At 52.3% G+C, this 27,650-nt stretch overlaps 2 protein-coding genes across 2 annotated transcripts; both read left to right on the top strand.

Moving 5' to 3' along the window:
* The first annotated feature begins 38 nt into the window (after positions 1 to 38).
* On the top strand, positions 39 to 11,010 carry LOC122382680. Its single transcript, XM_043368340.1, has 3 exons — positions 39 to 2,338; positions 2,516 to 2,670; positions 10,042 to 11,010. Exons 1-3 carry the CDS (start codon positions 550 to 552, stop codon positions 10,162 to 10,164), a joined length of 2,067 nt encoding a protein of 688 aa, XP_043224275.1. The 5' UTR covers positions 39 to 549; the 3' UTR covers positions 10,165 to 11,010.
* A 3,501-nt stretch (positions 11,011 to 14,511) lies between these two features.
* Positions 14,512 to 27,295, top strand: LOC122382672 (translation initiation factor IF-2-like). The gene is made up of 6 exons (XM_043368328.1): positions 14,512 to 14,689; positions 19,158 to 19,213; positions 21,504 to 21,772; positions 22,964 to 23,097; positions 25,201 to 25,720; positions 26,418 to 27,295. Exons 2-6 carry the CDS (start codon positions 19,177 to 19,179, stop codon positions 26,877 to 26,879), a joined length of 1,422 nt encoding a protein of 473 aa, XP_043224263.1. The 5' UTR covers positions 14,512 to 14,689; positions 19,158 to 19,176; the 3' UTR covers positions 26,880 to 27,295.
* The last annotated feature ends 355 nt before the right edge of the window (positions 27,296 to 27,650 follow it).

The raw sequence follows: 27,650 nt of genomic DNA, 5'->3' as shown, positions 1-27,650 counted from the left end.
CAGTTTGGCGTCCCGTGGAACGAAAACCCGCAAAAACCGACGAGTCGGAACCGAAAAAAAGTTCAGGGCTGTGAACTTTTTTCGGTTTCTGCGGGATTTCGTTTTAGTGATGAATGATTAGAAGTGATCGTTGCTAATAATATTGTAACGATGGAACAGTTTCAAATGTAAATAATGAAAATCGTGTAATTCATGATTAAAGAAGACAAGATGTGTTTTAAAAGTCATCATTCTACTTCAAATATGATCATTGTAATTAAGCTGACAAATGATAATGATCGAAAATATATTCTTGCTAGTTGTAAAATCCTTTAAACAATTATTTTTTTATAATTTTGTTAAAACACGATAATTTTAAACATGAATAATTAATTAATTTGATCACGTATCCATCACTACGCTAATAAACAACACCGGCCACGCGGCGGCCGTCCGGAACGAAAAAACGCAGAAACCGTAAAAACGCGGAAACCGAAATCACGCAGAAACCGAAAAAACGCTGATAGTGTAGCCTGAGCTTAAGTCTTCTAAACCGTTCACAGGGCGATAATGAATGCACCGATGTTGGCGCGCCTGTCGATGCGCCGCAGCGTGGTTCCAGTCCTGTTGGTGGCGTCTCTGAGCCTGCTGCGTGCAGACGCCACGCTCCTGATGGACTCTAACAGCCCCAGTGACGCTACCGGAGACGGACGGCCGACGGCGACATCCGGCCTACCGTTCAATCCCGTCGGACCGGCGCCGAGCACCCTCCAGTCCCGGCGGCAATCCAACCGGCGACCCATCCGCCGGGCAGACATCTCACTGACTCTGGGCGGCCGGCTGCTGCTCAACGGTCAGTCCAGCTCGGAGGGAGGCGGTCCGACGCAGGCTCCGGCGCCGGGGGATCAGCTGGAGACGCCGCAGTCGGTCGTCGCAGCGGAGAGCGGACCCGGCCGGCGGCGGAGCCCGCTGGCGGCTGGACAGCGGTCCCGCCGGCTGCCGCCAGAGTTCCTGGTCTTCCCCGTCTACCGGAGCAATGAAATAAACGGCAGGGAAGCTGCAGAGGGCAGTGATGGTGACAGGAACGATAACGGTGACGATGGGCGCGGACGCGGCGGGAGACAGCCCGCCCTCGAGTCTCCGCTCGTCGTGGTCACCACCACCACCACCCCCAACCGGCCGACCATTCCGCCGACACCAAAGGAGACCACCACGTCCGCTCCGGTGGAGGCCCTGCTGCCCACCCCGTCGGCGTTCGACTGCGACTCTCCGGGCGGCCCTCCGGCGTCGCTGGCGACCCGGTGCCGGGCGCTGCGCCAGCTGCGGCGGCGCACGCTGCAGCACCGGCGGCGCGCGGCGCAGCTGCTGGCCCAGCAGCAGCTGCAGCGCATCATCGACCTGCACCTGGCCGACGTGTCCGACTCCCTGACCGTGCGCGCGCTCCGGCCCGAGTCTGTGGAGCTGAAGAGGAAGGAGCCGCCGCCGAGCCGGGAGACGACCACAGAGAGCGCCGACGAGCTGCCGTTCGCTGAGCGGCTACTGGAGGAGACGTCGCTTCTGAGGGCGAGAGCCGTGCCCCAGCCGATCCCGGCACCGCACACGGCGACTGTTTCTCCGGCGCAGCGGAACAGGAGACGGAAGACGACCCTGCCCGCCGCCACCCGCACACCGCCCCCGGAGCAGCCGGACTGGGCGCTGGTGAGGGCTTCGGCAGCGGGGGACAACCGGCACGGAGTCGGCACGGAGACAGCGGCAGCGAACAGCGGCAGCGGCCGGCTGGAGACAGCGGTGGCCGAAAGGCCGCACCTAGAGACCGGCACGTCTCACAGAGAGATCAACAAGCTACACAGAGACACCGACAAACAGCATAAAGGCTCTGAAAAGCCACACTCGGAGGCCTACAGACACTTCGCAGAGATAGAAAAGCGACACAGGGAAACTGAAACGACTACAAGAGAAACCGACAAGCCCAACACAGAAACTGACAAATCACTCGTTAAAGCCCTTATATCTCATTTGAAGACCGAAAAACTGCACAAACAATTCGGAAAACCACACAAACATGTTGACACACTGCACATTAATACCACAAACTACCAAGCAACGACAGGCAACCGGTATGGAGGCAATAATCCTGCTAAACAGCAGGACAAATATCATAAAGATACAAGCACGCGTCTCACAGGGGTTGTCACACCTCACAAAGAACCGATATCGCCTCACGGACGGACGGACGGGACGGAGAGTGAGCGGCGGTGGAGGACGTACAGCTCCGTCAGCCCTAACAGCATCCGAACGGCGCCCGACAGACCGGAGGAGCACGTCGCCGCGGCCATCAGTCCACTCCCCACAGCTCCAGGTACGATAGGGAGGGTCGCATACTCGATAACTAGAGGCGAAATGCTTACTTTAATGTTTATATTATTGCGTTGTCATATCCAGTATACTCGTATACGTTACTATTGTATTTTCCGACTAATATGCATGCCGTCGAAGGCTGAATGTCTGAAGTCTGAACCGTCGCCGCGTTTCGCAGGCTCGCTGTTCACCACGACCATAGTGCCGGAGGGCGGTATGCCCATCACCCAGAAGGGCGTCATCCCGGGATTGCTGGACATCCCGGCGCGGGTGTACTTCAGCTGCCGGCACCGGGCGCCGGGATTCTACGGAAACTCGCAGACCGGCTGCCAGGTGAGACTGATGTGATGCAGATTAGACGGTCGGTGATATAGCAGACAGCTAAAACGGTGAGCTAGACATAAGACAGTCTTTTGTTGTCAGTCGAAACGGGAGTTACTGTAGGTGAGACTACAGAGAAGGATAGATAAATAAGTGACCGATGGCTCTCGGGAGGCGAGCCTCCTGGTAATCTGATTGTAGAGTAGTCAGTCTGATAGATTATCAGAGGCACTAACGTATGGGCTTACCTACAAACATGAGAAAGAAGCATTACCCCTCCCCATGAGTTACTCGATATATTACCCAGTAGATCACTGTTTATTGCCAATTATTACATTTTATTTGTGCATTAGAAACATACAACTGCAGTTTTGCTTTTCTAAAACATAGAAGCTTAAAACACCATTATTTGGAGAAGCGAAAAAGGTACAAACGATAAAACGCATTAAACAAAATCCTGGATCAGACACGGTATTCCTTGTGGATACTTGTCGCTGGCCTAAGCCGGTATTTAAATTGTTGCCCATGCCCCTGGGATTCAGCGGGCCGGCCCCTGCCACCTCCCAGCACAGTGACCAATGTGACGTCACTGTCCGTGACGACTGTAATTGGTCGCGTCACGGTGGCAGCAGCCGTGGCCGCTGCCAGTTGCGATAGGCCGCACAGAGGACGGAGGTGGATTGCGAGACAGCCCAGCCCCGGAGAGTTCCCAGACGGTCCGGCGCCGCCGGCCATCGGCCCCAGCTGCCCCAGTCGGCCGAATCAGAGCTGGCTCATGGGGCCGTTTCAAAATCACATCACAGATCACACAGGTGTGCTCCAGTGAGAGACGCTTGTCATGCAAGATAACGACCTCAAGGCCGTTTGAAACTCACGTCCAGCTCAGTCGTAAATTCTCATTGGCCTTCAAATGTGAAGCTTGGCATTAGGATGGTGGAGTATGACATTTCTTACAGCCATTCTTAGACGACTTTGAAGAACATTCCAGTGTTTTGTTTTTTAGTGTAATACCTTCATATCCTAACTGCTTGTCATTAGTCTTTCTTCTTTTCCCAGTAATTGATGTCAAATGATACAGCTTGAATCAAAGGTCAGGTAATGAAGATTCTGTTGGGATCGTAACAGTCCTGACTCCTGACCCATACCTACCTATAAAATTCCGAAATTCCTTGAGCCCTCTCTGGCATCTTAGACCGGGGTGAGGTTCTCTCATATTACTAGTGGTCCTTAAGACCACCGTATACCTTCCGAGACAGCTATATTACCGCACATGGGCAGAGGGTCCATTCGCATTTATGCATTTGATTGAGGCCTTATCAGGTAAGTAAGGTAATTTGTGCCCACCTGTGGGACCCTTAAATGCTGCGTGTGGAGATACGGAGCTACTGGTACAGTGTATGACCGCCAGAGGTCGCGCTGGCACTATAGGCATGCGCTACCGCGGCTGCCGAGCCGTGGTGCCACCTGTGCTCACTGCAGAACTCATAGAGAGCTTAGTGCCACCTGTCGACGGTAATCGGAACAATCCGACAGAATGAACACCATTGCTTGCCGATCTGGCTTCACAGCTGTATCGTTTCCTTCTGTGTGTTGTGGTGCGCATCGCTGCAGACTAAATCATTCGAAACCGTGCCTTGTGCACTGCTGTTGCCTATTTATTGGTATGATTGTGTTATGATCTGTTGCAGTCTCCTTTCATCGATGGGTAGATATGCGCTGTTGCAGTCTCCGCCTCCACCTCTCGGTGTTACCGTGCTGTGCACTGTTGCAGTCTCTACTTAACGGTGTTTCCGTAGTGTGCACAGTTGCAGTCTCTTCTTATCAGTGTTACCGTGTTGTGCACTATTGCAGTCTGTACTTATTGGTGCTACTGTAGTGTGCACAGTTGCAGTCTCTACCTATCGGTGTTACTGTAGTGTGCACAGTTCGTCTTTTCTTATCAGTGTTACCGTGCTGTGCACTGTTGCAGTCTCTACTTATCGGTTTTACCGTGTTTGCACTGTTGCAGTCTCTACTTATCAGTGTTACCGTCTTGTGCACTGTTGCAGTCTCTACTTATCGGTGTTTCCGTAGTGTGCACAGTTGCAGTCTCTTCTTATCAGTGTTACCGTGTTGTGCACTGTTGCAGTCTCTACTTAACGGTGTTACTGTAGTGTGCACAGTTGCAGTCTCTACCTATCGGTGTTACTGTAGTGTGCACAGTTCGTCTTTTGTTATCAGTGTTACCGTGTTGTGCACTATTGCAGTCTCTACTTATCGGTGTTACCGTGTTGTGCACTGTTGCAGTCTCTACTTATCAGTGGTACCGTGTTGTGCACTGTTGCAGTCTCTACTTATCAGTGTTACCGTGTTGTGTACTGTTGCAGTCTCTACTTATCTGTGTTGTGTACTGTTGCAGTATCTACTTATCGGTGTTACTGTAGTGTGCGCAGTTCATCTCTTCTTATCAGTGTTACCGTGTTGTGCACTGTTGCAGTCTCTACTTATCGGTGCTACCGTGTTGTGCATTACTGCAGTCTCTACTTATCAGTGGTACCGTGTTGTGCACTGTTGCAGTCTCTTCTTATCGGTGTTACCGTGTTGTGCACTAGTGTTGCAGTCTCTACTCATCGTAAATAGTGTGCACTGTTGCAGTCTCCGCTGTATGTGATAGTGTGTTGTGGATAGTTGCAGTCTCCGTCTGTATGTAATAGTGTAGGTACTATGCACTGTTACAGTCTCCGTCTGTATGTGATAGTGTGGTGTGCACTGCTGCAGTCTCTATCATTGTTACTGTGTAGGTACTGTTGCAGTCTCCCTTTCTCGGTGTTACTGTGTTGTGCAGTGCTGCAGTCTTTACTTATCCGGTGTTCCTGTGATAGGTACTGTTGCAGTCTATCTCTCGGTGTTACTGTGATTGCATTAACTGTTCCAATACACTGTTGTAGTCTCCACCTATCGGTGTTACCTCGTTATGCACTGCTACAGTCTCTACTCATCAGTGTTATTGTAATGTGCACGGTTGCAGTCCCCGCCTGTATGTGTTATTGTGGTGTACATAGTTGCAGTCCCCGCCTGTATGTGCGATTGTGGTATGCACTGTTGCAGTCTCTGCCTTTATACATGATACCTAGTAGTGATGTCAATTACAGAAAATCGGAACACCGATACCAAACCAAATACCAACCAAAACCGCGGGGAAATACCGAAACCGAACCAACATGGGAACAAGAGGGAAATACCAACTTCTTACCAATTTCTTAGCCTCTTCTTACACATTAGTGAGGGTTCATAATACCAACAAAATACCAAACACATTAGGATTGAAATACCAAATACCAAGTTGGTATCGGTTTGGTATCAGTATATCAAAAAGTTGGTATCCGATTGACATCTCTAATACCTAGTGTACTGTGCACTTTAGTGCAGTCTCCGCCTATATATAGGGTAGTGTGGGGCAATTTGAACATATTTTTACGTCTTCTCCATTGTACCAAATTCCAGTTCAACCCTGGATGAAGAAAAACTGCTTCAGTAGCGCAAGTGTCACTTGCTTTCACCATGCAAGCCTCATTTTTGGACGAGCCGAGCATACCTTGAATAGCATAGCCTCACTTCTCCACCAAGTCACGGTGTTGAGGATTATCAATTGACAGGTGTGACATATTATAGTGCATGTATGGCCTAAACTTTTGAATTCATTTTAAAAGGGGAAAAAACGCAAGAAATTACCCTATTTCTATTTCGGCTAATTTCTTGCGTTTTTTCCCCTTTTAAAATGAATTCAAAAGTTTAGGCCATACATGCACTATAATAAGTCACGGTGTGTTCAAATTGCCCCACCGTGGGGTAATTTGAACATACTGCCTTTACCTGTCATAAAAACGATAGTCTCGCCAGCACCGATGTTGTTTGAACCATAAACAAATAGGCAGAACAATTCTAAACATACCTTCACTTGAAAAATCAACACAACAGCAAAAATAACAGTTGCAGAGTATCAATATCTGCACGCTGCACACCGGTCAGTTGACAGAATTCGCCCCTTTTCAATTAACAGAACGTCTATCATTTTTGTTCAATAAAAACTCTCCCAACCGTACTACATCTGTTAAAGTGGTGCCAATCGAAACCTGGACATTTGGAGTTCTGATTTTGTCCAATGTCCAATTCGGAATTGGTTGGACAAAGGTAGCAGACTGGACAACATTGGACGATGGCTTGCTACACTTCAGCGCTTGCCGCTTTTTATAAAGTAATCGTGCATAGGATTGATTGGCGAATGGAAAGCTTGTTAAGCTCTCAATATAATGAAAACTTTTCGGCTGGTAAAATTACATGATAAGCAATATAAATGACGGTTTCGAGTGTTGATAGCTGCATAAATTTTCGGACATATTTGGACAAATAGTTGACTTTAACATTTTTGGACGGAAAATCAACAAAAATGCCGGACATTAGACGGATATTAGACGTAAATTTTCTAAAACTGGCATCACTTATCTGCTACTGCCTTGGGTCGAAAATATTGGCAAAAAAAAACTGGGAGCGTTGTTTTTTTCGGAGCTATCCCTGTCTTCATTCAAATTCTCACACTATGTTCAAATTACCCCACGCTAAAAGTTATTTTGCCATTTTAAAAAACAGGGTTCAAAAGCAAATTTCTTGGATTGAAGGCACTGATTAGGTCATTATACAACAAAAGCCGTTGCGTATTAGGCGCTAGCAATGCAAGATTTTGCGTTGCAATGAAGTTGCAATGACGTGTTGTTAGGCGTTTTTCCTTGTGAAATTGATTTTTTTACACTGTGCGTCAACATCTTCATTCCCTGAAACTTTAAACCCCGTTCATATGATAGCCCTTTTAGTTACGATAATTTCTCTCATTGGTCTTATTGTCATTCGACTTATGGATTTTCCGTAATTTTGTGTTATTCACACTATGTTCAAATTGCCCCACATGTTCAAATTACCCCACCCTACCCTAATAGTGTATACTCTGTTCCGTTTCAAGCTTGCAGCCGAAGTGCCGTGCTGAAAGCAGTGCGTGATTTCAGCATATACAGCTCTTACATTTTAACCCTCGCCGGACCTATTGGTTTTCTACATACGCGCCGGCCGAGGGAGTGGGGGGGGGCGGGTACGACCCCCCCTCGCCGTTTCGCCCCTGGTGGAGCTAGCGCGTCGCGGAAAAACGAGCGTGTGTGCCGTTACGAGACGCAGAGATTGGTACCCGATTTTAAGGTCCTAGGTCAAGTGATGACCTCTGAGGTCAGGTCAAGTGCCCAAGGGTACGGTTTAGTTTTTGGTGAATAACTTCGTAAAAAACGGCCGCAGAGCCGCGATTTTGGCAGCATCGTATTCGCCTTGCTCAGGCGCGTCGAATGATATACTTTTTGTTCGGGTCAGGTCAACTTAGGGTGTTGACCTCAGGTCAAGGTCAGGTCAGCACCCCCAGGTCACGAAGTTGGTCGAAAGAGGTCATGTCGCATATCATTCGATTCGGCAGGTCTTCCTGAGTCCATTGGTGGCTTTCTCGACTCGCTAGCTCAATTTGATCGGGAGTTATTGACGAAAACTAATATGACCTTGATGACGTCATAAATGACGTCACGGAAGATCAACATTGCAAAAGTGACGCATCTAACCTTGCAAGGAGTGCATCAAATCACGATTCTGTGTGCTTGAGATAGTTGGAGATCGTTCCCGGCGCCAGAATAGCAGTTTTCATTTTTCCCCATTGACTTATAATGGTAAGGTCACGAAAATGACCTGACCTCATATGACCTTTAGGAAAAATCCGAGATATACAAATTGTGAGACTCATAATGGATACTAGATCCTGCAAGTTTCATTTCCTTGTGACATCTCCTCTGGCAGTGAGGGCGTTGCGAAGTTGCGACATCTGAAGACCGTGCAGAGGTTCACTTATGACGTCATAGGTCAGTGACCTGACCTGACCCAAAAATGCGGTTGGTGTCAAAAGATGCGGCTTGGATCAAAGGTCAGGTATGCCAAGTTTCAGCTCTCTATCGCCAGCGTGTTCGGAGCTATCGCAAAAAAAAACCTATGGGAGGGCGGCACCCCCCCTCGGCCGGCGAGGGTTAAGACGCAAATTCTTGAGCGGAGGAGCGATCTGCCGAAGAAACTCCGACTACAAGCTTGATATGGAACAGACTATAGTGTGCACTGTTGCAGTCTCCACCTGTGTGTAATTATAGTGTATTGGGCACTATTGCACTCGCCGCTTGGATGAGCTAGTGCAGTGTGCACAGTTGTAGTCTCCGCCTGTGTGCTAACGTACTGTGCACTGCTGCAGTCTCTGCCTGTGTGTGATAGTGTAGTGTGCACTGTTGCAGTCTCCGCCATTTTGTGATGGTGTAGTGTGCACTGTTGCGGCCTCCGCCTTTTCGTGATGGTGTACTGTGCATTGTTGAGTCTCTGACTCCCAGCGATATTCTTGGCACAACATATTGTCTAATTCCATTGCTGCACTCTCCACACATTAGAGCTTATTTCTCACTGTCATAACGAATTACTGTCATCAATTTCCGTGCACTGACATGTCGCCGGCGATTAGCTGGAGACGTGCTCGGTGGTGGGCGGGGCAGCTGACCTTCGGAGCGGGTGCCGGCTCGTCCCAGCATCCTTTCCCTGCGGACCGGCGCGGCGCGGCCGGCTGACCGGTCCGGTTCGGTACGGGGCCGCGGGAGAGGGAGGGGGGTGAGCAGGGCTGGTGTCGTCACTGCACCACTGCACTGGTGACCGACCCCGGCACGGCCGCGCGTCCCGGACAGCACTGCCGCAGACCGCCGGACAAACCCCGGTAACAAGGCAGTCTTCGCAGCTCTATACGTACTGTAAATAAGGAGACAAAGTATGGTGCTTCTCACCCTCCACCCTAACCGCACCGCACGACTTCTCAGAATAATGAGACGGCGACACTCCTGCATTCCGCAAGGCCAGGCATCAGCCTCCCCGCCTGCGATGTTCTTTTCCCAGCGTCGATGTTCTTCCCAGACGTTGCATCACATTAGCTTCTAGGCATCGTTATTTCTGATAATGCTCGTGATTCCACGAGTTTCATCTCTTGACTCGAGACAGAACCGCTGAGCGCTTGCCGCAGCTTCAGTGATGTCATGTTTGTTGTAAAGATAAGCATAATGGCCAGGGGCAAAAATCCTAATGATGAGTCAAAGGGCAACTGTTACTTGTTTCGAAAATAATGTCCCTTACGCGTCAGCTCTTTTCATTGTTGCACACTTTCAGTCGGTATACTGGCAATGAAAGCAGCTGTTTCAACATTCATTCAAATCGTGACACAGCGGCAGGCGCCGCCAATATCCGAGACCGGTGAAGAGTTGTCCTGTGAGTCGGACCTGACCGTCCGGCTGTCCTCGGCAGGTGTACCACCAGTGTACGCCGGACGGAAAGAAGTACGACTACCTCTGCGGCGTGGGCACAGCGTTCAACGCGAAAACAAACACCTGCGACCACTGGTACAACACATCATGCGAGAGATACTGATGGAAGCCCGCAGTGACCATCAGAGTACCGTTAACAGTGTTGGTGAACGACAACACGGCTCGCAAGCGCTTCCAGTGTTCACAGTGTCAGTTCACTGTGTCCAGTCCAATGTAACTGTTGTCCAGTTAATGACCATTGGTTCGAGCGTCAATGTTTTAGCTCCATGTTCTGTCGTAAGTGCAGTGTCTGTGATAAATGTTTTAAACGTTTAGCGGTTATGCTCGTGTACGCGTATCTATTCGTGTATGAGTACATGTTTCGATGAGACGTATATCCGCTATACGTTCATACTCACACCACTTGTTAAATGAAGCCCGCTGTTCTCTATTGGAAGAGTTCTTGATTTAAACTAGCAATGCCAGTTTTTTACACTAATTCTGAACAAAATAGCTATAATTGTTGATAGTGTTGATAGTTAGAGTCGACACTTTTTTGGTATTCATGAAATCATATTCAACTCATATACACTGTACAGTGCAGCTCACGAATTGATACCAGTGCTTGCAAGGAGAAGGGCAATGCGCACATTTGAGTTGAGTGTGCCGTATGTAATATGAGTGTAATAATTATTGTATTTGCAGTTATCGTATTATGAGCGCCGTGAATCTTCGAGTATTGTTTTGTCATTGTCATTGTGGTCTATAGGATATGTGACTAGAGTGCATGATAATCACTCGAGCCTGCTCCGCTAATGCATGGGTTGGTACTGCTTCATTGCTCCCATAGTATAGGCAGCAGTGGGAGGAAGTGTTCAGGAGGAAATTGGCGCTTCTTGGCGTGAAGTGTTCAACACTCACCTGTGCGGTGTATGACAAGTCATTTGAAATAAACAGAGTCTTTCGTCAATTGTTATTGTCGGTAGGCTAAAACGGAGACAGTGCTTTTCCTAGGGCTTTGTACCCTATAATGCGAGGTAAAAAGCTCATAAGATGGCTCTCTGTTGTGCCCAAATGTTCATTAATCATTGGTACCTAATAATCTTTAGACTTACATCAATGCTATGTGAAAAGGAAACGGAATATTTTTTCAGCATGGAAAACAAATCATTTTCGTGCTAAAATATAGACCATGCATACTGCATAGTCAGATCTGATGGATTAATGAAAAAATAGTTATGTGGAAGTGATTGAATGCCCTAGCATAGTTTGTCGTGTATGTAGGTATGGGCGTTTCTGCCGGGACTCGGAGCTGCGTAGTTTGGCAAATTCACCCAAATGTCCTCACTCATTGCACATACAGTACCAATGAACCGGTAGTTGGTTTAAGCTAGCCAATACACAAAAGGTCTAAACGGCTGTTTTTTTATAAATACCCATGTGAATAAGCCATGTGCTCATGGATGAGCCCTGTCTGAGACAAAGATTCGAGGTCAGCGGCCAGCCGCTCCAGAGCCAGTTCTGCTTCCGGGTCTGTGTGCGCGCGAGCAGCACCAGAGCATGGACAGAGACGGCGGACGGTCCATCAGACCGCGGGCGCCCGCGGCGGGGGACTCCAAACCACGGACGACTCTCCTGCGGAACATCCTTGGACACGCCGTGGGAACCAACGACTGCGCAGGCCATGAAAATTAGACCTTATTATGATAAGTGAATATCAACGCCAAAAAAGCATAATTTGACTTCGCGCTTTTTTACCAATATTTCTTTATTTCTTTCTACCTTACCGAATTAAAGTTAGAGCGTTTAGGGCTGTATGTTCAAGTAATAACCGGTACCTACATACATAAATGTTTAGTGAATCCAATTCACATCGAGCTCGTGCTAGATGATGAACTAAGTAAGCCTGATGCATATATAAATGCTATACGCATTTAGGACGAGATGGTTACATCACGGATCACCTAATGTGATCAGTGGTTCCATGATGGCCAAGCATGGAAACACACGAAGACCGTTTTGGACAAAAGCTTAAGTTAAATATATGGATCTTAGCTTTCAATTTCAAATGTAATAAAAATATCTTACGATTTGAGAGAAATTTAACAAGACTTAAAGGTATCCTTCTTCCATCGGACTAAAATGGCAATCTTCACCTTAGTAGAATAAGCTAGCCTTCTCGCACTTACAGTGAAAAAAAGGAGTCGAAGAGATTTCCCACCTCGGGTTTTCGCAAGAAAAAAAACTCACGCAAAAATCGGCCGATCGCAACGAAACTTTCAGTACCCTTGAGTTGATCAATTTTACACCTACCCTGAAAATTTCATGACCCTGACCCAAATGACCTTTGATCTGTGACCTGTTTCTCGAGACCATGTTTGGCCGGAATCGCGATTCCGCGTGCGTCGGCTCACATTATCCCGCCGGTCCCGCATTTCCAGTCTTTTGTGGTTTTAAACGTTCAACTATGTGAAACGATGTTGGTCCCGTGTATTATGGTGAGTGTCTAGGTCACGCGAAGGTTAGGTCAAGGTCATTGACCTTTGAATGACCTCGGTTCACTTTTTCGAGCCTTTCATGTTTCTAGGGTAATTGTTCAGCTGATTTCGACTTTGGCTCCCATTTAAATATTTACGAAGCAGTCTTAGTGCCTTCGTAACATATTACAAAGCTATCAGTGGTGGTTGAGACCTACTATGGAGCAAGCCAGCAGGACGCCTACTGGTTGACCTGACCTGACCTGACCCGACGTGGCTTAACTGCATGAAGACATCATCTGTGATCAAAACTAACGTGAAATTCGTGATCTGCACCCCGTAAAACCCCTTTACAACCTTATTTTGCCAACAGGTCCGATTTTCCAGACTTTTGGTTCATTGACCTGACCTGGAAGGTCAACCAATGACCCAGGACCTCAAAATTGGGTATCATTGGCTTCCTCTCATTACGGGCAACACGTTCTTTTTTCGCGAAGCTCTAGCTCAAAGGGCCGAACGGCAGGGGGTCTATTGGACCCTCTATCCCTCCCCCTATGTTATACGCCGACAAAACACCAATACGGGCGAGGGTTCAGCGGTCAGCCTTAACCCTCGCCCATGTAGGGGGGGGGGTTGGTGCGACCCCCCCCCCTGAGGTTTTTCGGAAATAGTGCAAAAACGGCGGCGCGCAGCGCCGCCAAATTTTGGGTACCTTATGGGGCAAACCTTGCGCATCTTTTGATAAAAAAAATTTGACCGGGTCATGTCAGGTCACGGAGTTATGACGTCACAAAGGGAACAGCCTCCGGCCGGATTTTCACAAACTGAGTGCCAACGCCCGAGGTTTCCTGCCGGTGGTACGGACATCGGTTGATGGATCGTGATGAAACTTCCCATGCATGTTGGGGCAAGTATTGGCTATCATATGGTATAAGAAACTTGACCGGGTCAGGTCAGGTCACGGAGCTATGACGTCACAAGAGGAACAGCGTCCGGTACTATTTTTGAAAAGCGCCCGAACCACTATTTTGCTAATTCTTGTCACCTCAATGGGAATATGCAGCAATATTAGCTTCTATAGGGAGCAAATGGACCTTCCAAATCCAAAAATACAATCAGATTTCAAAAATTTAAATTTTGATTTTTCGAATTTCTGCCGCCGACTGTGACCTTGCCGACTTCCGGCGCTCCCAACGCGCCATTTTTAGAGCTAGGGAAACGAAATACATACCAAACGATAGAGAATTGATCAAGGAACACGATAGTGAGGGTTTCAAGTCGATATCTCCCACCGTTTTGCCGCAATCGCCGCGGAAAGTTGAAAAAAGACTATTTTTCCGAAAATTTGACCTTTGACCGGTCAAAAGTAGGTCAAATGTTGACCTAGGACCAAAAAATATACCACCAATCGCGAGATCTCGGCGAGAGCAATCCGTTGGTCTTTTCCGCTAAGCTCTACGACGCTCCGTTTTCAAACGCCAAGGGGGGGGTCGCACCAACCCCCCCCCTGCATGGGCGAAGGTGGCAGATCGCCGTTTACGGGCGAGGGTTAATTCAACCAATTAAGTAGGCAGCTACATCAAACTTAAACCTCCAGGTAGGGCGCTTCCAGCCTAAGCGTGTCAGTAGGTTAAACAGCTGCATCCGCTGCATTAAATCAATTTAGATCAGACTGGCACTCCCGTCTCCTCCGATAACTACCAGTGCCTATCAAGTAGCATCAATATGCCAGACAACTCCCCCTTAGTCCAAAGCAAATCGGTCTACCCCGGGGCGTTGAGACTTGGACAACAGTTGAATTGCAAACGCGTCTTGATGTGCAGCCATTTAGCAGCGACAGCCTGCAGATACGGTGGCCACTGAGTCAAGGTGCTAACAGCAGCCAGCTCAGTGCGTCTCCCATTATCTGCCCGGGCGGCGGGGCGGGGCGGGGCCGGACCGACAGGCGGGGCGGGGCGGGGCGGGGCGCCGCCTGGCGGAGTCGTGGCCGCCGCCGCCGGAGAGAAAGCGGCCCGGAGAGCGGCCGCTGCACGGCCGGTCAGTGAGGCAGCGTCAGCGGCACGGGCCGCGCTCAGCTCTCCAGTGGGCCGCCAGCGCGCCGCACGCCCGTGTCTCGGACCGCCGTCCACCGCGCCACCGCCGAGAACCGGCCACTGCAGGACACCCCATCAGGTAACGGCAGACGACCGGCCGCCGGTCACCCCTGCCCGCCAGAGCACGGGCCCGTATATCAGAGTCCCTCGTCGCACAGGTAGAACCCTACCTCTAGTCACCTACCAGAGTATGTTGCATCCCATGCCGTACTGTTTCCCACCACAGGCGCTTCACGAACAGACGTACCTTGTGCATTTGAAGTGTTGCGGCAGCTCCCAAACAACCAGTACCTATAGCCACAGACCACCTACAACCATCATCCCCAGTTTGTAACTTAGAGTAATTTACTCATCTTACAATTTTTCACTTTTAACTAGTTCTAGTAGCATTCAGCCACAGCATTCAGTTACTTTACTGAGTCAGCAGTCACAATAATTCTCTAATGGGCAGCACTTCGTAGTGGAGTGTTGATACACACTTTTGCAGCCAAAAACAGCTATCACTGCAGCTTCACTAGAAATTATAAGCCTGTGTGTTTGCCGTCTCAGCTAGGTTGGTGAGACCCTGAGAGCGGCAGAGCCGCCCGTCCCGCTCAGCACCCGCTGAGGATTACGACGGAGATTGTCAGCATTTGGCCTTGAATAAGATAGCCGGTCTTGCAGAAAGAAACACTGCACATGGTGCACTCCTGAAAGCAAATGGGCTTCTGCGCAACATGACTCAGTGCGACGTATTAAGCGCACTTCGATTTGCGGTTCTGAACGGTCAAAACTATCAATTGAAAACTAGACAGAGCCCTGAGAGCCGAGAGGAAACTTAATTGCCAGTTTCTGAGTGCATGCCCGTCACTATTGCTTAATCTGATCTTTTAGGACGTGCACCGTTGCAAAACCCACAACGGATGAAAGTTGTCCGCCGTGAATCGTGATAACTGTAAGCACCTTTCCAGCAGGATTGAGTGTTATCAGTTATGCACTGTATCCAGTCGAAGCGCACGTTTAACCTAGCGCCGGAACGAGACCCCAGCGTTGTTTTCTGCCGAGTGGCGGGCGCAAACAGGCCGTGTTTTCCCTCGGCCTGACGTCTCTATATCAGCGGCTCATCTCGGACCCTCTGTCGGACAGAGGCGCCCCTCCCTGGCTCTGCCGGCCCCACTGCTCGGCTCCCGGAGCCGGCGGCGCAGGCTAGCCTTGGCCGACCCATGTAGGCAGCGCCGCCGAGCGGACACCAAGGTCACCCAATTCCGGCGGCGCGCCGCGCCCCGGGCGGGGTCGCACGCGGGGCCGTGTCGCCCTCAGAGACGGACAGCTCGCCCCGGCTAGCCACTGGTCATGCGCAAGCGCAGCCCACGTAAAAACTAGCCCGACCGCTGCGGCGCCCGAGCCGCAGAAAGTGGCACAAGCTGCTCCGCACACCAGACTGCAGATAATGTAATCACATGAGCTTTGATAGTTTTGTAAATGACAGACCTCTTGCATCTTCCAGATTGGCGCAAAAATGCAAAGCTTGAGGAGCACAACTTACATTGGTTCCCTAGCTGAGTAATAAGTAATTATCCTGGCGAAATTGGTTCGGTAACAAGTACAACTTTCAAGCCAGAAGCAAATTTTAGCAGTAAAGAAATTTATCCATCGGTTGGTTGACAGCTCGAACTGTGGCAGCCTGGCAATCGTACCAGTATTGAACAAGATGTCTTTTTTCTACCCAAAATGACAGAGTTGAGTCATACATCATTGACTAATGAACTGGTTGGCCAGTCCGGCCCACCTATTTGCACCATCCTGCAATTCAAAAAGCTGCTCTGATGACTTGCGCAACGCTCCTAAAAATGACATTGCAGTGCTTTGCCGTCTTTTCTTCTTCCTCTTTCTCAACACGTTGGCCATTCGTCCATTGTCGGGTTCTCACCAGCGTCCACTGGTGTCCAGATGTATGTATGCCAGGATTCAGAGACTCGTCGTCACCTCGACCGGGTCCTTTCACCTTCACTGAGAGATCACCTTGAGCGGGCTGGTGGCTGGGAGGCCGACCGGCCACCGGCGCCGGCGCCGGGTCGTACCGAGAACCCGTCTGCTCGTCACTCGAGAGCCTTCGGAGCCTCTCCGGAAGCCGCAGAGCCGACCGCCGCGTCCCGACTGCAGTACCCGGCCCATACGGCCAGGGGAGTCGGCTGCAGTCACTGGAGTCGAGTGTAGTCACTGGAGTGGACTGCAGCTATTGGAGTCGGCAGCAGCCACTGAAGTCGACCGGCAACTATTGGAACCGGCCGGCAACTGCAGTCACTGGAGCCGCCAGCAGCTATTGAAGCCGGCAACCACAGCTACTGCAGCCGGCCGGAGTACCTACTGTCAGTAGTCGCTGCCGCTGGATCCGGCAGGTAACCAGTCACTGGAGCCGGCAGCAGCTATTGGAACCGGCCAGTGAGCACAGTCACTGGAGCCGGCAGGTAGCCAGTCACTGGATCCGGCACCAGCTATTGGAACCGGCCGGCGAGCACAGTCACTGGATCCGGCGGCAGCTATTGGAGCCGTCCAGTGAGCACAGTCACTGGAGCCAGCAGCAGCTGCAGCGAGTCAGTGGGCCCAATCACATCCGCGGGAGTCGGGTGCAGCCACAGGAGCCGTCCGACTAACGACTCAAGTGGGCTCAACTAACCAATTTTATATGGCCACCGAGAGCTGACCACAGCACCTGTGAGCACAACCTCAGTTACTGGAGGAGTTGAATCATAGCCGCAGTGGCCAATGCCAGCCTCTCGGTAATAAACAGGGGATTAAGACAAATTATAAAAGTAAATTATTTCCCTTGAGTTGGCATCAATCAACCGAGGGAATGAGCATTGAACAGGTCTCCTGCCAACAACAAGCTTAGGAAACAGACAAGCTGACAATCAATCTGAGCGAAACCTGTCAAATGAGAGACCTCGAACACTGCCAACCGCATACAGAGTAGTATGCCTTGAAGTTTTCACTGGCCGGCAAAAAGACGCCACCATTCATTATCAGGTGAATGGAGAGCAGGAATTAATCTGGTCGACCCCGGAAACAGTGGCCTGCCGGGTGCGGTCCGCGCTGGGATCTTCCCAGGCGGCTCTGTGGCCGGTGAGAGGCCCGTTACAGAGACGGGCCACGCTCGGGCGGGCGGAGCCGGACCGCCGCGCACGACCGCTCGACTCTGGACGGTTGGCCGGCGCCCGGGGCGGGGGAGCGGTCCGGCGGCGGCCTTCGGTGCGCGCACCGGCCAGCACCGCGGCGCACTCCCTACCTCTGCCTCCGGTGACGTCGGCAGAGTCGGGATCGCCGGCCGTGGAATTACCATACCGTCAAGGAGGCCATGAGGCGCTGCGCGGATACCTATCACAATGCCAATCATCCAATGGTATTCATAGTTTTAACTGCCTGAGCATACAATGTACGTGAAGATTCATGGATGTATGTCAGCTGGCTCTGAGACGGTGCTTTAATGATGTAGGTGCCACTCGTTAACTCTTCAAAGGACACCCACGTAAAACACCCGTCCAAGGTTAGGCCTTGAAGGGCGCCGCTGCCACTCCGAGCGATCACACCGGCCTGGTGAGCCCCAATTCACGTGCGCCCGTTTACACGGCACTCTACAGCCCCGGGACACGGAGTGTTACGGGGCTGTGTTATGGAGACGGGTTGTTAGTCAGCCGTCCGTCCGTCCGTCCGTCCGTCCGTCCGTCGGTCAGTCAGTCGGCTGACATTGACTTTGAGTGGCCACTTTCACCGACGGCCGGCGGCTAGCTGAGCAGCCACCGGTGTGCGGTCGGCCGGTGCTCAGAGCCGCCCCCGTGCCGCCCGGCCGGTCCCTGACCCGCCGGCCGAGGATGGCCGACCACCGACAGTCGACACACACCTGTTCCACCCGCGACAGCCAGCCGCTCGTGCTCGGAGCGGCGCCGGCCAGCGGCCCACTTTCCTCAGTCACCTGGTGACCCCAGAGCGTGCGCCGCGCAATAAACGTCTCATGCGGCCAGTGTGGGCGGAAGGACAATAACTTGACACTCGACCGGAAAACATATTACGTAAAAGTAGATAAGTGCCACAATGACCAAGCCGGAAACCTGGTGAAAAAGTCGTGCAGGCTGCAGAGTAAATATGAGATAAGGTACTTGGAAGCCAAGCTCGTTTCCCCGGCAGATATGGCATGTTTGGTGGTGTTTTGTTATGCATAACATAGCTATCTCTTAATATCTTTTTTTACAACTTTACTAATTGAGTACACATTGACATAACTACCCGAGACGAGTAGGCACCCAGGGAGAACGCATTCAGGCACAAATGAGAAATTAGGCCTACCTTCTCTCATGAATGAGAAATTAGGTAACTTCTCACGATCAACTGATAAACGAGTCTCCTTTAGATGCAAACATTACATAAATGTAGTAACATACCGTCAATAAACGCGCTAACCCCTTATTCGTCACCTACTTAGGCCTCCTATCAATGCCCAATTCCGTGAGATTTCTGACTGTATGCCGGCGCTGTGCGTTATTGTGACGGCCTTTGTTCTGTCTGTGTTTCAGGCTCTGCCACCCGGGCACAATGGCTCCCAGGGTGGTATTTCTGATCGCCGGCACTGGTGAGTAACTGACGCGGCGCGGCTCTGACCCGGGTGGCATTGAGAGAGGGAGCCGTGGGACTAGTAGTCGAGTGAGAGGGCGGGGTGATAAGACTATTTGCCATGGCTCACAGCCCACAGGCTTGTAGGTTGGCACTTGGCAGGACGCGCAGCTGAGCATGCGGCACCAGCCATAGCACGGTAAATACAGAACAAACGTTGAGCGAGCTGGGATGTAAGGGGATCGATCGATCGACTGAAGTCACAAACGTATGTAGATATGGCGCTATTTCAGATTTTCGTCAACTCACATATAGGTTCGGAGCATGACTATTGATTTAAACATCGTATCGTGCAATCAAAGTAGGTAAGCAGTCACGACGTGCAGACTCATGCGTCAATATTTTTTTACACAACAGACCGGCGTTAAACGCAAAAGTTCACTCCGGTGTTCACAAGCTGTGGTTATTCAATCAATCAGATTAGTTAACATTTAACAAGCTTTCAAATTGTTAAAGTGATTTTTACGGAGTCATACAGCAAGAATAATAAATCAGCACCGATTTCAATGCTTGATCATAGCTTGATTGATACAAATGCACATTGAAACCCTGGTTAATGTCACTTCGGTGAGGATGATGACAGAAAAGACCGAAGGTTAAGACGTGCACACAATGAAAGCACGACAAAGTGCGCCGCGTCTCCTCTCGGTGATATAATCGGTCAGCCGGGCGTGTAGCGGGCGTATAGCGGCCGTAGCCACCCTCGCGGCGAGCTGCAGCACTCCTTATCAGTCTGCCGTTCCGTTCGCCGTGCTGTCCGGGGAAAGTTCACCGTCCGCGCTGGCCTGGGCGTGTCCGCACCAGCTGCGGCCCGGTCCCACCGGCCACAACACGCCCTGAGCAGCACGACACGAGCCGAGCGGCGGGCGCAGCCGGACGGAAAACGGGCCGACACCGCTCCGTGCCGCCGGCGGGCCCGGCAGCGGGCGGACGGACCCAGCCCGGCCCGGGTCAGACGAGCCCAACCCGGCCCGGGTCAGAGGAGTCCGACCCGGCCCGGGTCAGACGACGCTCGCATCGCCACGTCGCGCCGTCCGCAGGGATGCCAGTTGCGAAAAAGGCCAAGTAGGTACCGGCGGCGCCGCGGTGGCTATGCGCCGCTCCCGTGAAAGGTGGCCGCCCGGTTTCGTCAGGGCCGCGCCGCGCCGCGCTGACCGCCAGCGCTCGCCGGCGGCGGTGGCAGGACCTTGGGGCGGGCAGCGCCGGCACGTGTCGCAACTGGGCGGCCCCGGCGCCGGCCCGGTCACCGATGACTGATCGACCGGCCGGCAGAGCCATCGACGGGTCAGCTCTCCGCGGCTGATCCCTCAGATCAGCTGACAGCAGCTGGTGATTGCTCAGAGGGTCAGCAGTGGGCGTCTGATCCCTTAGAATGGCCGGCATATATATGCCAATGACTTATTACAGTCTCTCAAGAGGTCAACGCCTCAACCACAAGACAACGAAGAGCGATCGGTAAACTAAAAGTCATCAGCAGAATAGCAGCTATGGAAAGAACAGTAGCTAAAATAAGGTTCATCCGCATCCACGGGTCACAACATAAAGCACGGAATAAATGACTGGTGTCGGGCGACCACCGACTGGTCCTCAGGTGTCATATCGGCTAGTTCAGCCAACGACGGTCAGCTGTCAGAAGGTGTTGGCGACTGAGGATGTGTTCAGTTGCGAACAGGTCCGTAGCTACTGGGGAAAAACCTCAATGCTTAGTAGAACTACAGTAGAGCGCGTTTGATAGATCACGGCGAGTGGAGACTGCAATGACTCACATGTCAGTATCCTGACCGGGAGGCGGGAACTGCATCGCCACACACTTAGACCGCGGACCTCCACGCAACCGAACGGTACTGAGAAGCGGCATACAGTGGTGAATGTGACCAATTCGTGGGTTAACTTGGTGACTAATGGCTTGTTGATACGTCGTGAACATAAAATTTTGGTGCCCAAAAATCAATAATGCTGTCTTCAATGGTCTTAATCTATAAACGTCTCATGGGTGCAAATGCGGATAGATCTATCCAATAGAGATAGAGTGTGCGTCACGTAAGGTTTTTAGTCAATATCTACCGCGTCAGTGTCCTATTTGACGGCTGTTTCAATACCCTATTAATACTGGCGACTCTGTGACCCGTCCAGAGCTAGGCGTGGCCATTTGACTAACCGATTCTCCCTTTCCCAGCGCTGCTGGCTGTAGGTATGCCGCGCTCAGGAGCCGGCGGTGGTGTGTATCTGACCGATTCTCCCTTTCCCAGCGCTGCTGGCCGTGTGCCGCGCTCAGGAGCCGGCAGCAGCGCCGAGCGAGAAGGCACCCGCCGCCGGGGAGGGAGGCAAGGCCGGCCGCGACCCGCGCTTCACCGGCGACCCGCAGATCGACTGGGAGTTCGACCCGAACCTGCCGCGCGAGCTGCAGGGGTTCAACATGACCGGCTACCCCTTCTTCAGCCGCGTGCCGCCCAAGATGAAGTTCAGCTGCACCGACCGCATCGACGGCTTCTACGCCAACACTGAATACAAGTGCCAGGTGAGGGCCCGGACGGGGCGCATGCGGACTCAGGGACCTAACTGCTACAAAGATGTGAAGATATGACCTAACTATGGAAGTCCAGGACCCGGGTATTTCATAATCCTATTGAGAGTCGTCAGTCGATAAGAATGGGAAGGAAACGTTGCAAATTAAAGGGAAACCCCTTGGGAAACCCCACACTGCTGACCAGAAGGACCGGTTACCTGTTCCGCAACGAGAGTAAGACAATCGCTTAAGCGTCTTGCACTAAAAAAGATAATATCTGCCACCTATATCTAGTTATCCTAACTTAAAGTAGACTGGAAGACTGGAAAGTTACTTTGAAGACTGGAAACACCAAAATGAGACACTAATGTGTAGGCATAAATAACGCAGGTAACAATAAAAGACAACAAATAAATATTAAGGTAATTTGTTAAGTTCCTTGTCTCTTGGCCGTAAAAAAATGCGAATTATTCCCTGCTGAGCAGAATCACGCCTCAGCCTGTCACCATAAAATACACCCCGCGTCATTCATTCCATTTAAATAGATGCCTTCTCTGGTCACGTTACACAGTGACCTATTCAACACCAATATTCCTTTGGGTACTTATAGCTCAGCACCGCTGGCAGGCGGAGAAACTGGGGTATCTGGCGGCCGGCCGGCCGGGCGGCGGCCTGTGTGACCAGCGCACCTCCGCTGTCGGAGAAACCCGTCGCGCCGTGCACCCCGTCACGCCCCGTGCACATGCGGGACGACAGACGTCACCGTGCACTAGAGTCGGCAGTTTTAGCAGTCTATGAAACACAGACATTTTCCGAAACATTGACAGTAGGGAAGACCGTTCAAGGGAAACCTGACCATCAGGTCTGTCGACTCTAAAGACCAGCAATAACGAAATCGAGAAAGCGTGCAGAGTAGCTTTCGACCGTGAACGGCGAGCATTGATTGGGCGAGTTTCCACTGGACACGTGTTTCAACAATCGTAAGATAGCACACAAGCTAGACATTATGTATGTTCTTAAAGGAAATGTAGGCATGCGACCTCCCCGCTCATTTGGCTCAGCATTGTATAACCTGGGTTTGCATTGTTCTGATACCCGCCTCAGTGGACGACTGAGGGTTCCAGTCTGGCCTGCAGTTATCAACTAGGTATGGGAGCAGCTTGGCAAATGAAACTACATAAAACCCCGTCTGCGCTGTTGCAGGTATACCACCACTGTTTGTACGGCATCAGGCAGGACTTCCTCTGCGGCAACTACACCGCCTTCGACATGCGCACCTTCATCTGCCAGTTCGTGAACGTGGTGGACTGCGACAACTCGGAGAAGTACGCCTACAGGTGAGTGTGATCGCAGAGGGCCGGGTGAAGTGAAGATCCCCTGACCGTGCACTCAGAATAGCTCAGAATATTGTCCCAGGAGATCGCAGCGGGTCGTCCCACAGCTGAGCGAGCTGAGAGTTTGAAACGCGACACAGGACGGCGGGAATGGTGGCGAACAATGTTCACGATACTAATCTTCATGCCAGGATACAATTAACAAAAATAAGGAGAACACTGAATATCGGGGACTTCGTTCCGCGAACCACCACCAACATGTACAATGTACTTATGTACATGTTTTACAATGTATGTACCTTTATTACGGAGCGAGCGAAGCGAGCGTAGTCTTTCCTTAGATTAACGGAAATTTCTGAGTATGAGCGGCCGGCCGGCCGGCCGGCCGGCCGTGCGGACGCTTTTGCGAGGCTTATATCTCAGCAACCACTTGACCGATTTACACGCGGTAATTTTTGTAGGGTAGCTTCATTCCTTCTACCAGGTATTGGACTATTCCCGATGCATGTGGGTGACCCCTTATGCACGTGCCACGTGCAAAACGAAGAGGTGTCAGTTTTGTAATTGTTGCAATATCTCGGTAACTACTTGGCCGATTGCGCTGAAAGTTGGCATGTAGGTAGGCACCCACTAGGCACTGCATATCCATGTGCCAGAGTTGGGGTGCTGCTGCACGTGCGCACGTGCAGGGGTCGTTTCCAGATCTCGAGAACGGCTGGACCGATGGCGCTCAAATTTGGTACACGGTTAGGGACCAGTTAGTAGGGTGCCGTGCACAAGTCAGTTGGGACCCATTTTGCACGTGCGCACGTGCAGGGTGCCGCTTTCAGATCTCGAGAACGGCTAGGCCGATTGTGCTCAAATTTGGCACATCGCTAGAGACCGGTTAGTAGAGTGCCGTGCACAAGTCAGTTGGAGGTACCCCCTCGAAATTTCGCACGTGCAAGGCCCACCCTCTCGCTCGCTCCGTTAGTCGCCCCAAAAGGCGTTATACTGGTGTATATGTTTAGGAACATAGCTGTTGACGACTAGGTTATATAAGTTAGGTTACATACATATGTTATATAAGCAGGTAAGGTTATATAAGTTTGTGAAAAATATTTACATATATCATTAGAGGGCTTTCTTTATCAAATACAGTCCACCGATTACATTCCCAAGTTACTGCTGTGTTCCCGGCCAGCCCCCACTGTCTGCATTGCGGCGGAACCCGCGAGCTCCGCCTAGCTCACTGCATACCTGAGCACGACCCGACTGCAGCCGACACGCGGCACGGAAAACCCGGCCGAGCTCCCCCTACCGCTGCACAGAGGCGGAGCGACGGACTGTCCGCGGACGGATGGTGGGGAGGGGTAGCCCTCCCCCGACCGACCCCGGCGGCTGCAGGGTGGCTAGAATGCCGACGGAACGGTATACCAGCGACGAGGGCCGGTTCCCCGAGCTCTGTACTTACTTATACAGTGACTGGTCAGCGGAATGGCATGCCGCGGAAAGGATAACTATATACAGAGAGAGGGGCCAAGGGTATTATGACAAACGCAACACAAAGCAATAATAAAAGCACAAGTGCAGCGAGCAAAGTGAACTGTAAGGTTCAACGGGCTTATCCCTTTCGAATGTTAGGATTTGCACATCGGCGCAAGGCGAAGCGATGTGCAAAGCAAATCTGCAGGGTGCGCAACTCAAACCCCTTTCACCTATAGGGTGGTGTGGATTGTTGCTTCATGGGAATTAACCTCATGGATAATAATAAGTCCCTGGCTGTTAGCAGGTAAGGCCCCTTAGCAATAGCATCCTTCCCCGCAATGGTCCTCATGACTCGGGTGCCGCATACCAGCACGCTGAATAAGGAATAGAGCATGGAATGGCAGAGGGAGCTCCGGAGCCGCCGCGCTGGAAAGAAATCGTCCGGTTGGCTTATTCTTATCGGATGATGACTGATTTCATGACATAGTGTTTTAGAGTACCCGAACTTCAATGACCATCGATGCCTATGCCATGCTCGCAAACTGGCCGCTTTAACTTCTAGTATGCTGCAGGAACAAGCCTCCATGTACTGACTTGCCCGATCCGCTGGACTGACTTGCCCGTGTCTCTGTGTACCAGGAACGAGCCGCTGTACAAGGCCACCACCACGGAGAAGCCGCGTCGTAAGCGTCCGTTCGAACAGCGCCCGGCGGCCTACGAGGACTACGACTACAACTACAACTACGACGACTACTACTACGACTACGCCGACTACCCGGAGGCAGCCCAAGCCCCCACCACCACCACAACGACCACAACGACCACCACCACCACGACGCGTCGCTCGCTGCAGCGGCGGCCCGGCAGCCGACGGCGCCCCGGCGGCGGTCGGCGGCGCGCCGGCGGACGCCGCAGGCCCAACGGAGGCGGCCGCCGCCGGCCGCTGAGGCCCCGTCCGCCGCCGCCCGAGTATGACTACGACTATCCGGCGGAGCAGACGGCCGCGGCGGCGGTGCCCGTCGAGCAGCAGAAGGCCGCCGCGCCCCAGCGGGCCGCCGCCGCCGCCGCCCCGGTCCAGGACTACGTGTACGACTACCCTGAGGAAGAGGTGCCGCCGCCACAGCCGGCCGTCCCCGTCGCCCAGGCCGCGCCACAACAGGTGAGACCAAAAGAGGACGCAACGAAAGGCAGAAAAGATTCTACGACAATGCAGCTAGTTGCTCGCAAATAGTTACATGCTTACAGGTGTATGCCCGAAAAACACACAGCTAAAGTATCACGACCACGCATATCGATGCATGCACACTGAACACTGCAAGCGCAGTAACACCCGACACCACTATAAAAAAACACAATACACTTCAGTCATGCCCGTCACGCTTCGGCGACACCGGACACCCAGACAGACGTCACATTGTTTCTGTCCCAAGAAATCGCAGCATGCGAGCCGCCCTGCCATCGGCTGACAGTCGAAACCCACCTTCACGCCAGAACGAGACCCGAGGGTCAAACCAGTTTATCAAGACCGCACTGACCACCTATTGGAATACTTTCACTTGCCATATTACACAATTAAACTTGAACCACAGTGCTTGAAAACTATCAATTTTCCGTAATGATAGTGCAATGTGGATGTAGATGTTCCAAGCACCGAGGGAAAACGGGGTGAGCTGAACAATTATACATGGGTACGCATGTGTTAATTTACCGAGAATAATGGCCAGGGAGATATGCATGCATGTCCTATTGACAAAAACGTGCGATATCGTTCCAACAAAGTAATCCGTCAGGTCAATGAACAGCCCGCTCAGTAGTCGAGCAATGCGCCGTGTCTGACCAGCCCCGTTTGTCGACAGGCTCGTCCGGCACTGCGCGGCCGCCCCGGTAGCCGCCGGCGGCCGTCCCGAGTGCGGCCCCAGGCGCAGGAGCCGGCGCCGGCGCCGGCAGTCGAGGAGCCCTCTCCCGCTCAGCAGCAGCCCGCCCTGCCCGAGGAGCCGCCCGTCGACAACGAGGTGCTTGACACGTTCTCGCAGCGCGCGCCGAGCCGCCGGCGGCCGAGCGGACCGCGCCGGCAGGCGGCCGCCGGGTTCGGGCGCCGCCCGGGTCGCCGTCCGGCGCCGCGGCCCACCCAGCCGCCGCCGCCGCCGCCGCCGGCCGACGAGGCCGCCTACTACGACTACGACTACCCCATAGACCTGGAGCCCGTCTCGGCCGACTTCGCCGCCGAGGAGGCGACCGAGCCGCCGCCGCCGCCGCCGCCGGCCCGCGGCAGTCTGCGGCGGCGCGGCGGCGGTCGGAGGAGGCGGCCCGCCCAGTGAGCCGGCCGGCCAGCGGACAGACTGTGTGTTAGTGCCGGGCCGACAGGGGTGGCGGGGGACCGGGCGCCGCCCGCGTCCTCCCGAGACCCGCCGGCAGGACGACCGTCGGTGGCCGCCCGCACAGACGGGCGCGCGACACGCCGGCCTAGTCAATTTCCCTCATGCAGGTGATCGGGGATGAGGCGAGATTGTGAGTAGGGCAGCGCTCATGTACAACCACTCGCGGTGCTATCTTACCGCCGCACGCGAGCGAACGACCAGGGCCTGCCCGCGGTCGGCTTTCACCGTTGGCTGTTACTTGATCCGACGCGTCATCGTACAATGTTTATATGGAAATCGCTGACGGACGGTGGGCGAAGCCGCCGATTGTACGGTGGCGCCGACCCAATGACGCTATGAATACAGCGTACTTACCAGCCGGTCTCTGCTCCGAGGTGGATGAGTCACCCGCCGGTCCTTGGAAACGAGCTGGGAAGACCAGCCCGGGAAATGATCCCCTCCGTGAACATCCCGGCGATAAAACCCATGAATATCCCGCTTACCTTCAGGCTTTGCAGATGTTGCAGAACTATCCGTAGTTGGATCCCATCCCAGCCTAGTATTCCGTCTCAACCAAAGGTGTCTGCCCAGGAGTAAAGCCAACTGCTTTGCCTTACGACAGGTCAACCGATCCGAAATCAGCATCGAGACCGGTCCAAAACAAGGCCAGATAAGAGCTCCCCTGACCACAATGCAGGCAGATTTCCATTGAACATGGCTCACCACCCTCCC

Source organism: Amphibalanus amphitrite, unplaced genomic scaffold, assembly GCF_019059575.1.
Source record: "Amphibalanus amphitrite isolate SeventyFive unplaced genomic scaffold, NRLGWU_Aamphi_draft 000144F_arrow, whole genome shotgun sequence".
NCBI lineage: Eukaryota > Metazoa > Arthropoda > Thecostraca > Balanomorpha > Balanidae > Amphibalanus > Amphibalanus amphitrite.
This window is presented reverse-complemented; position numbering and strand designations above follow the sequence as displayed.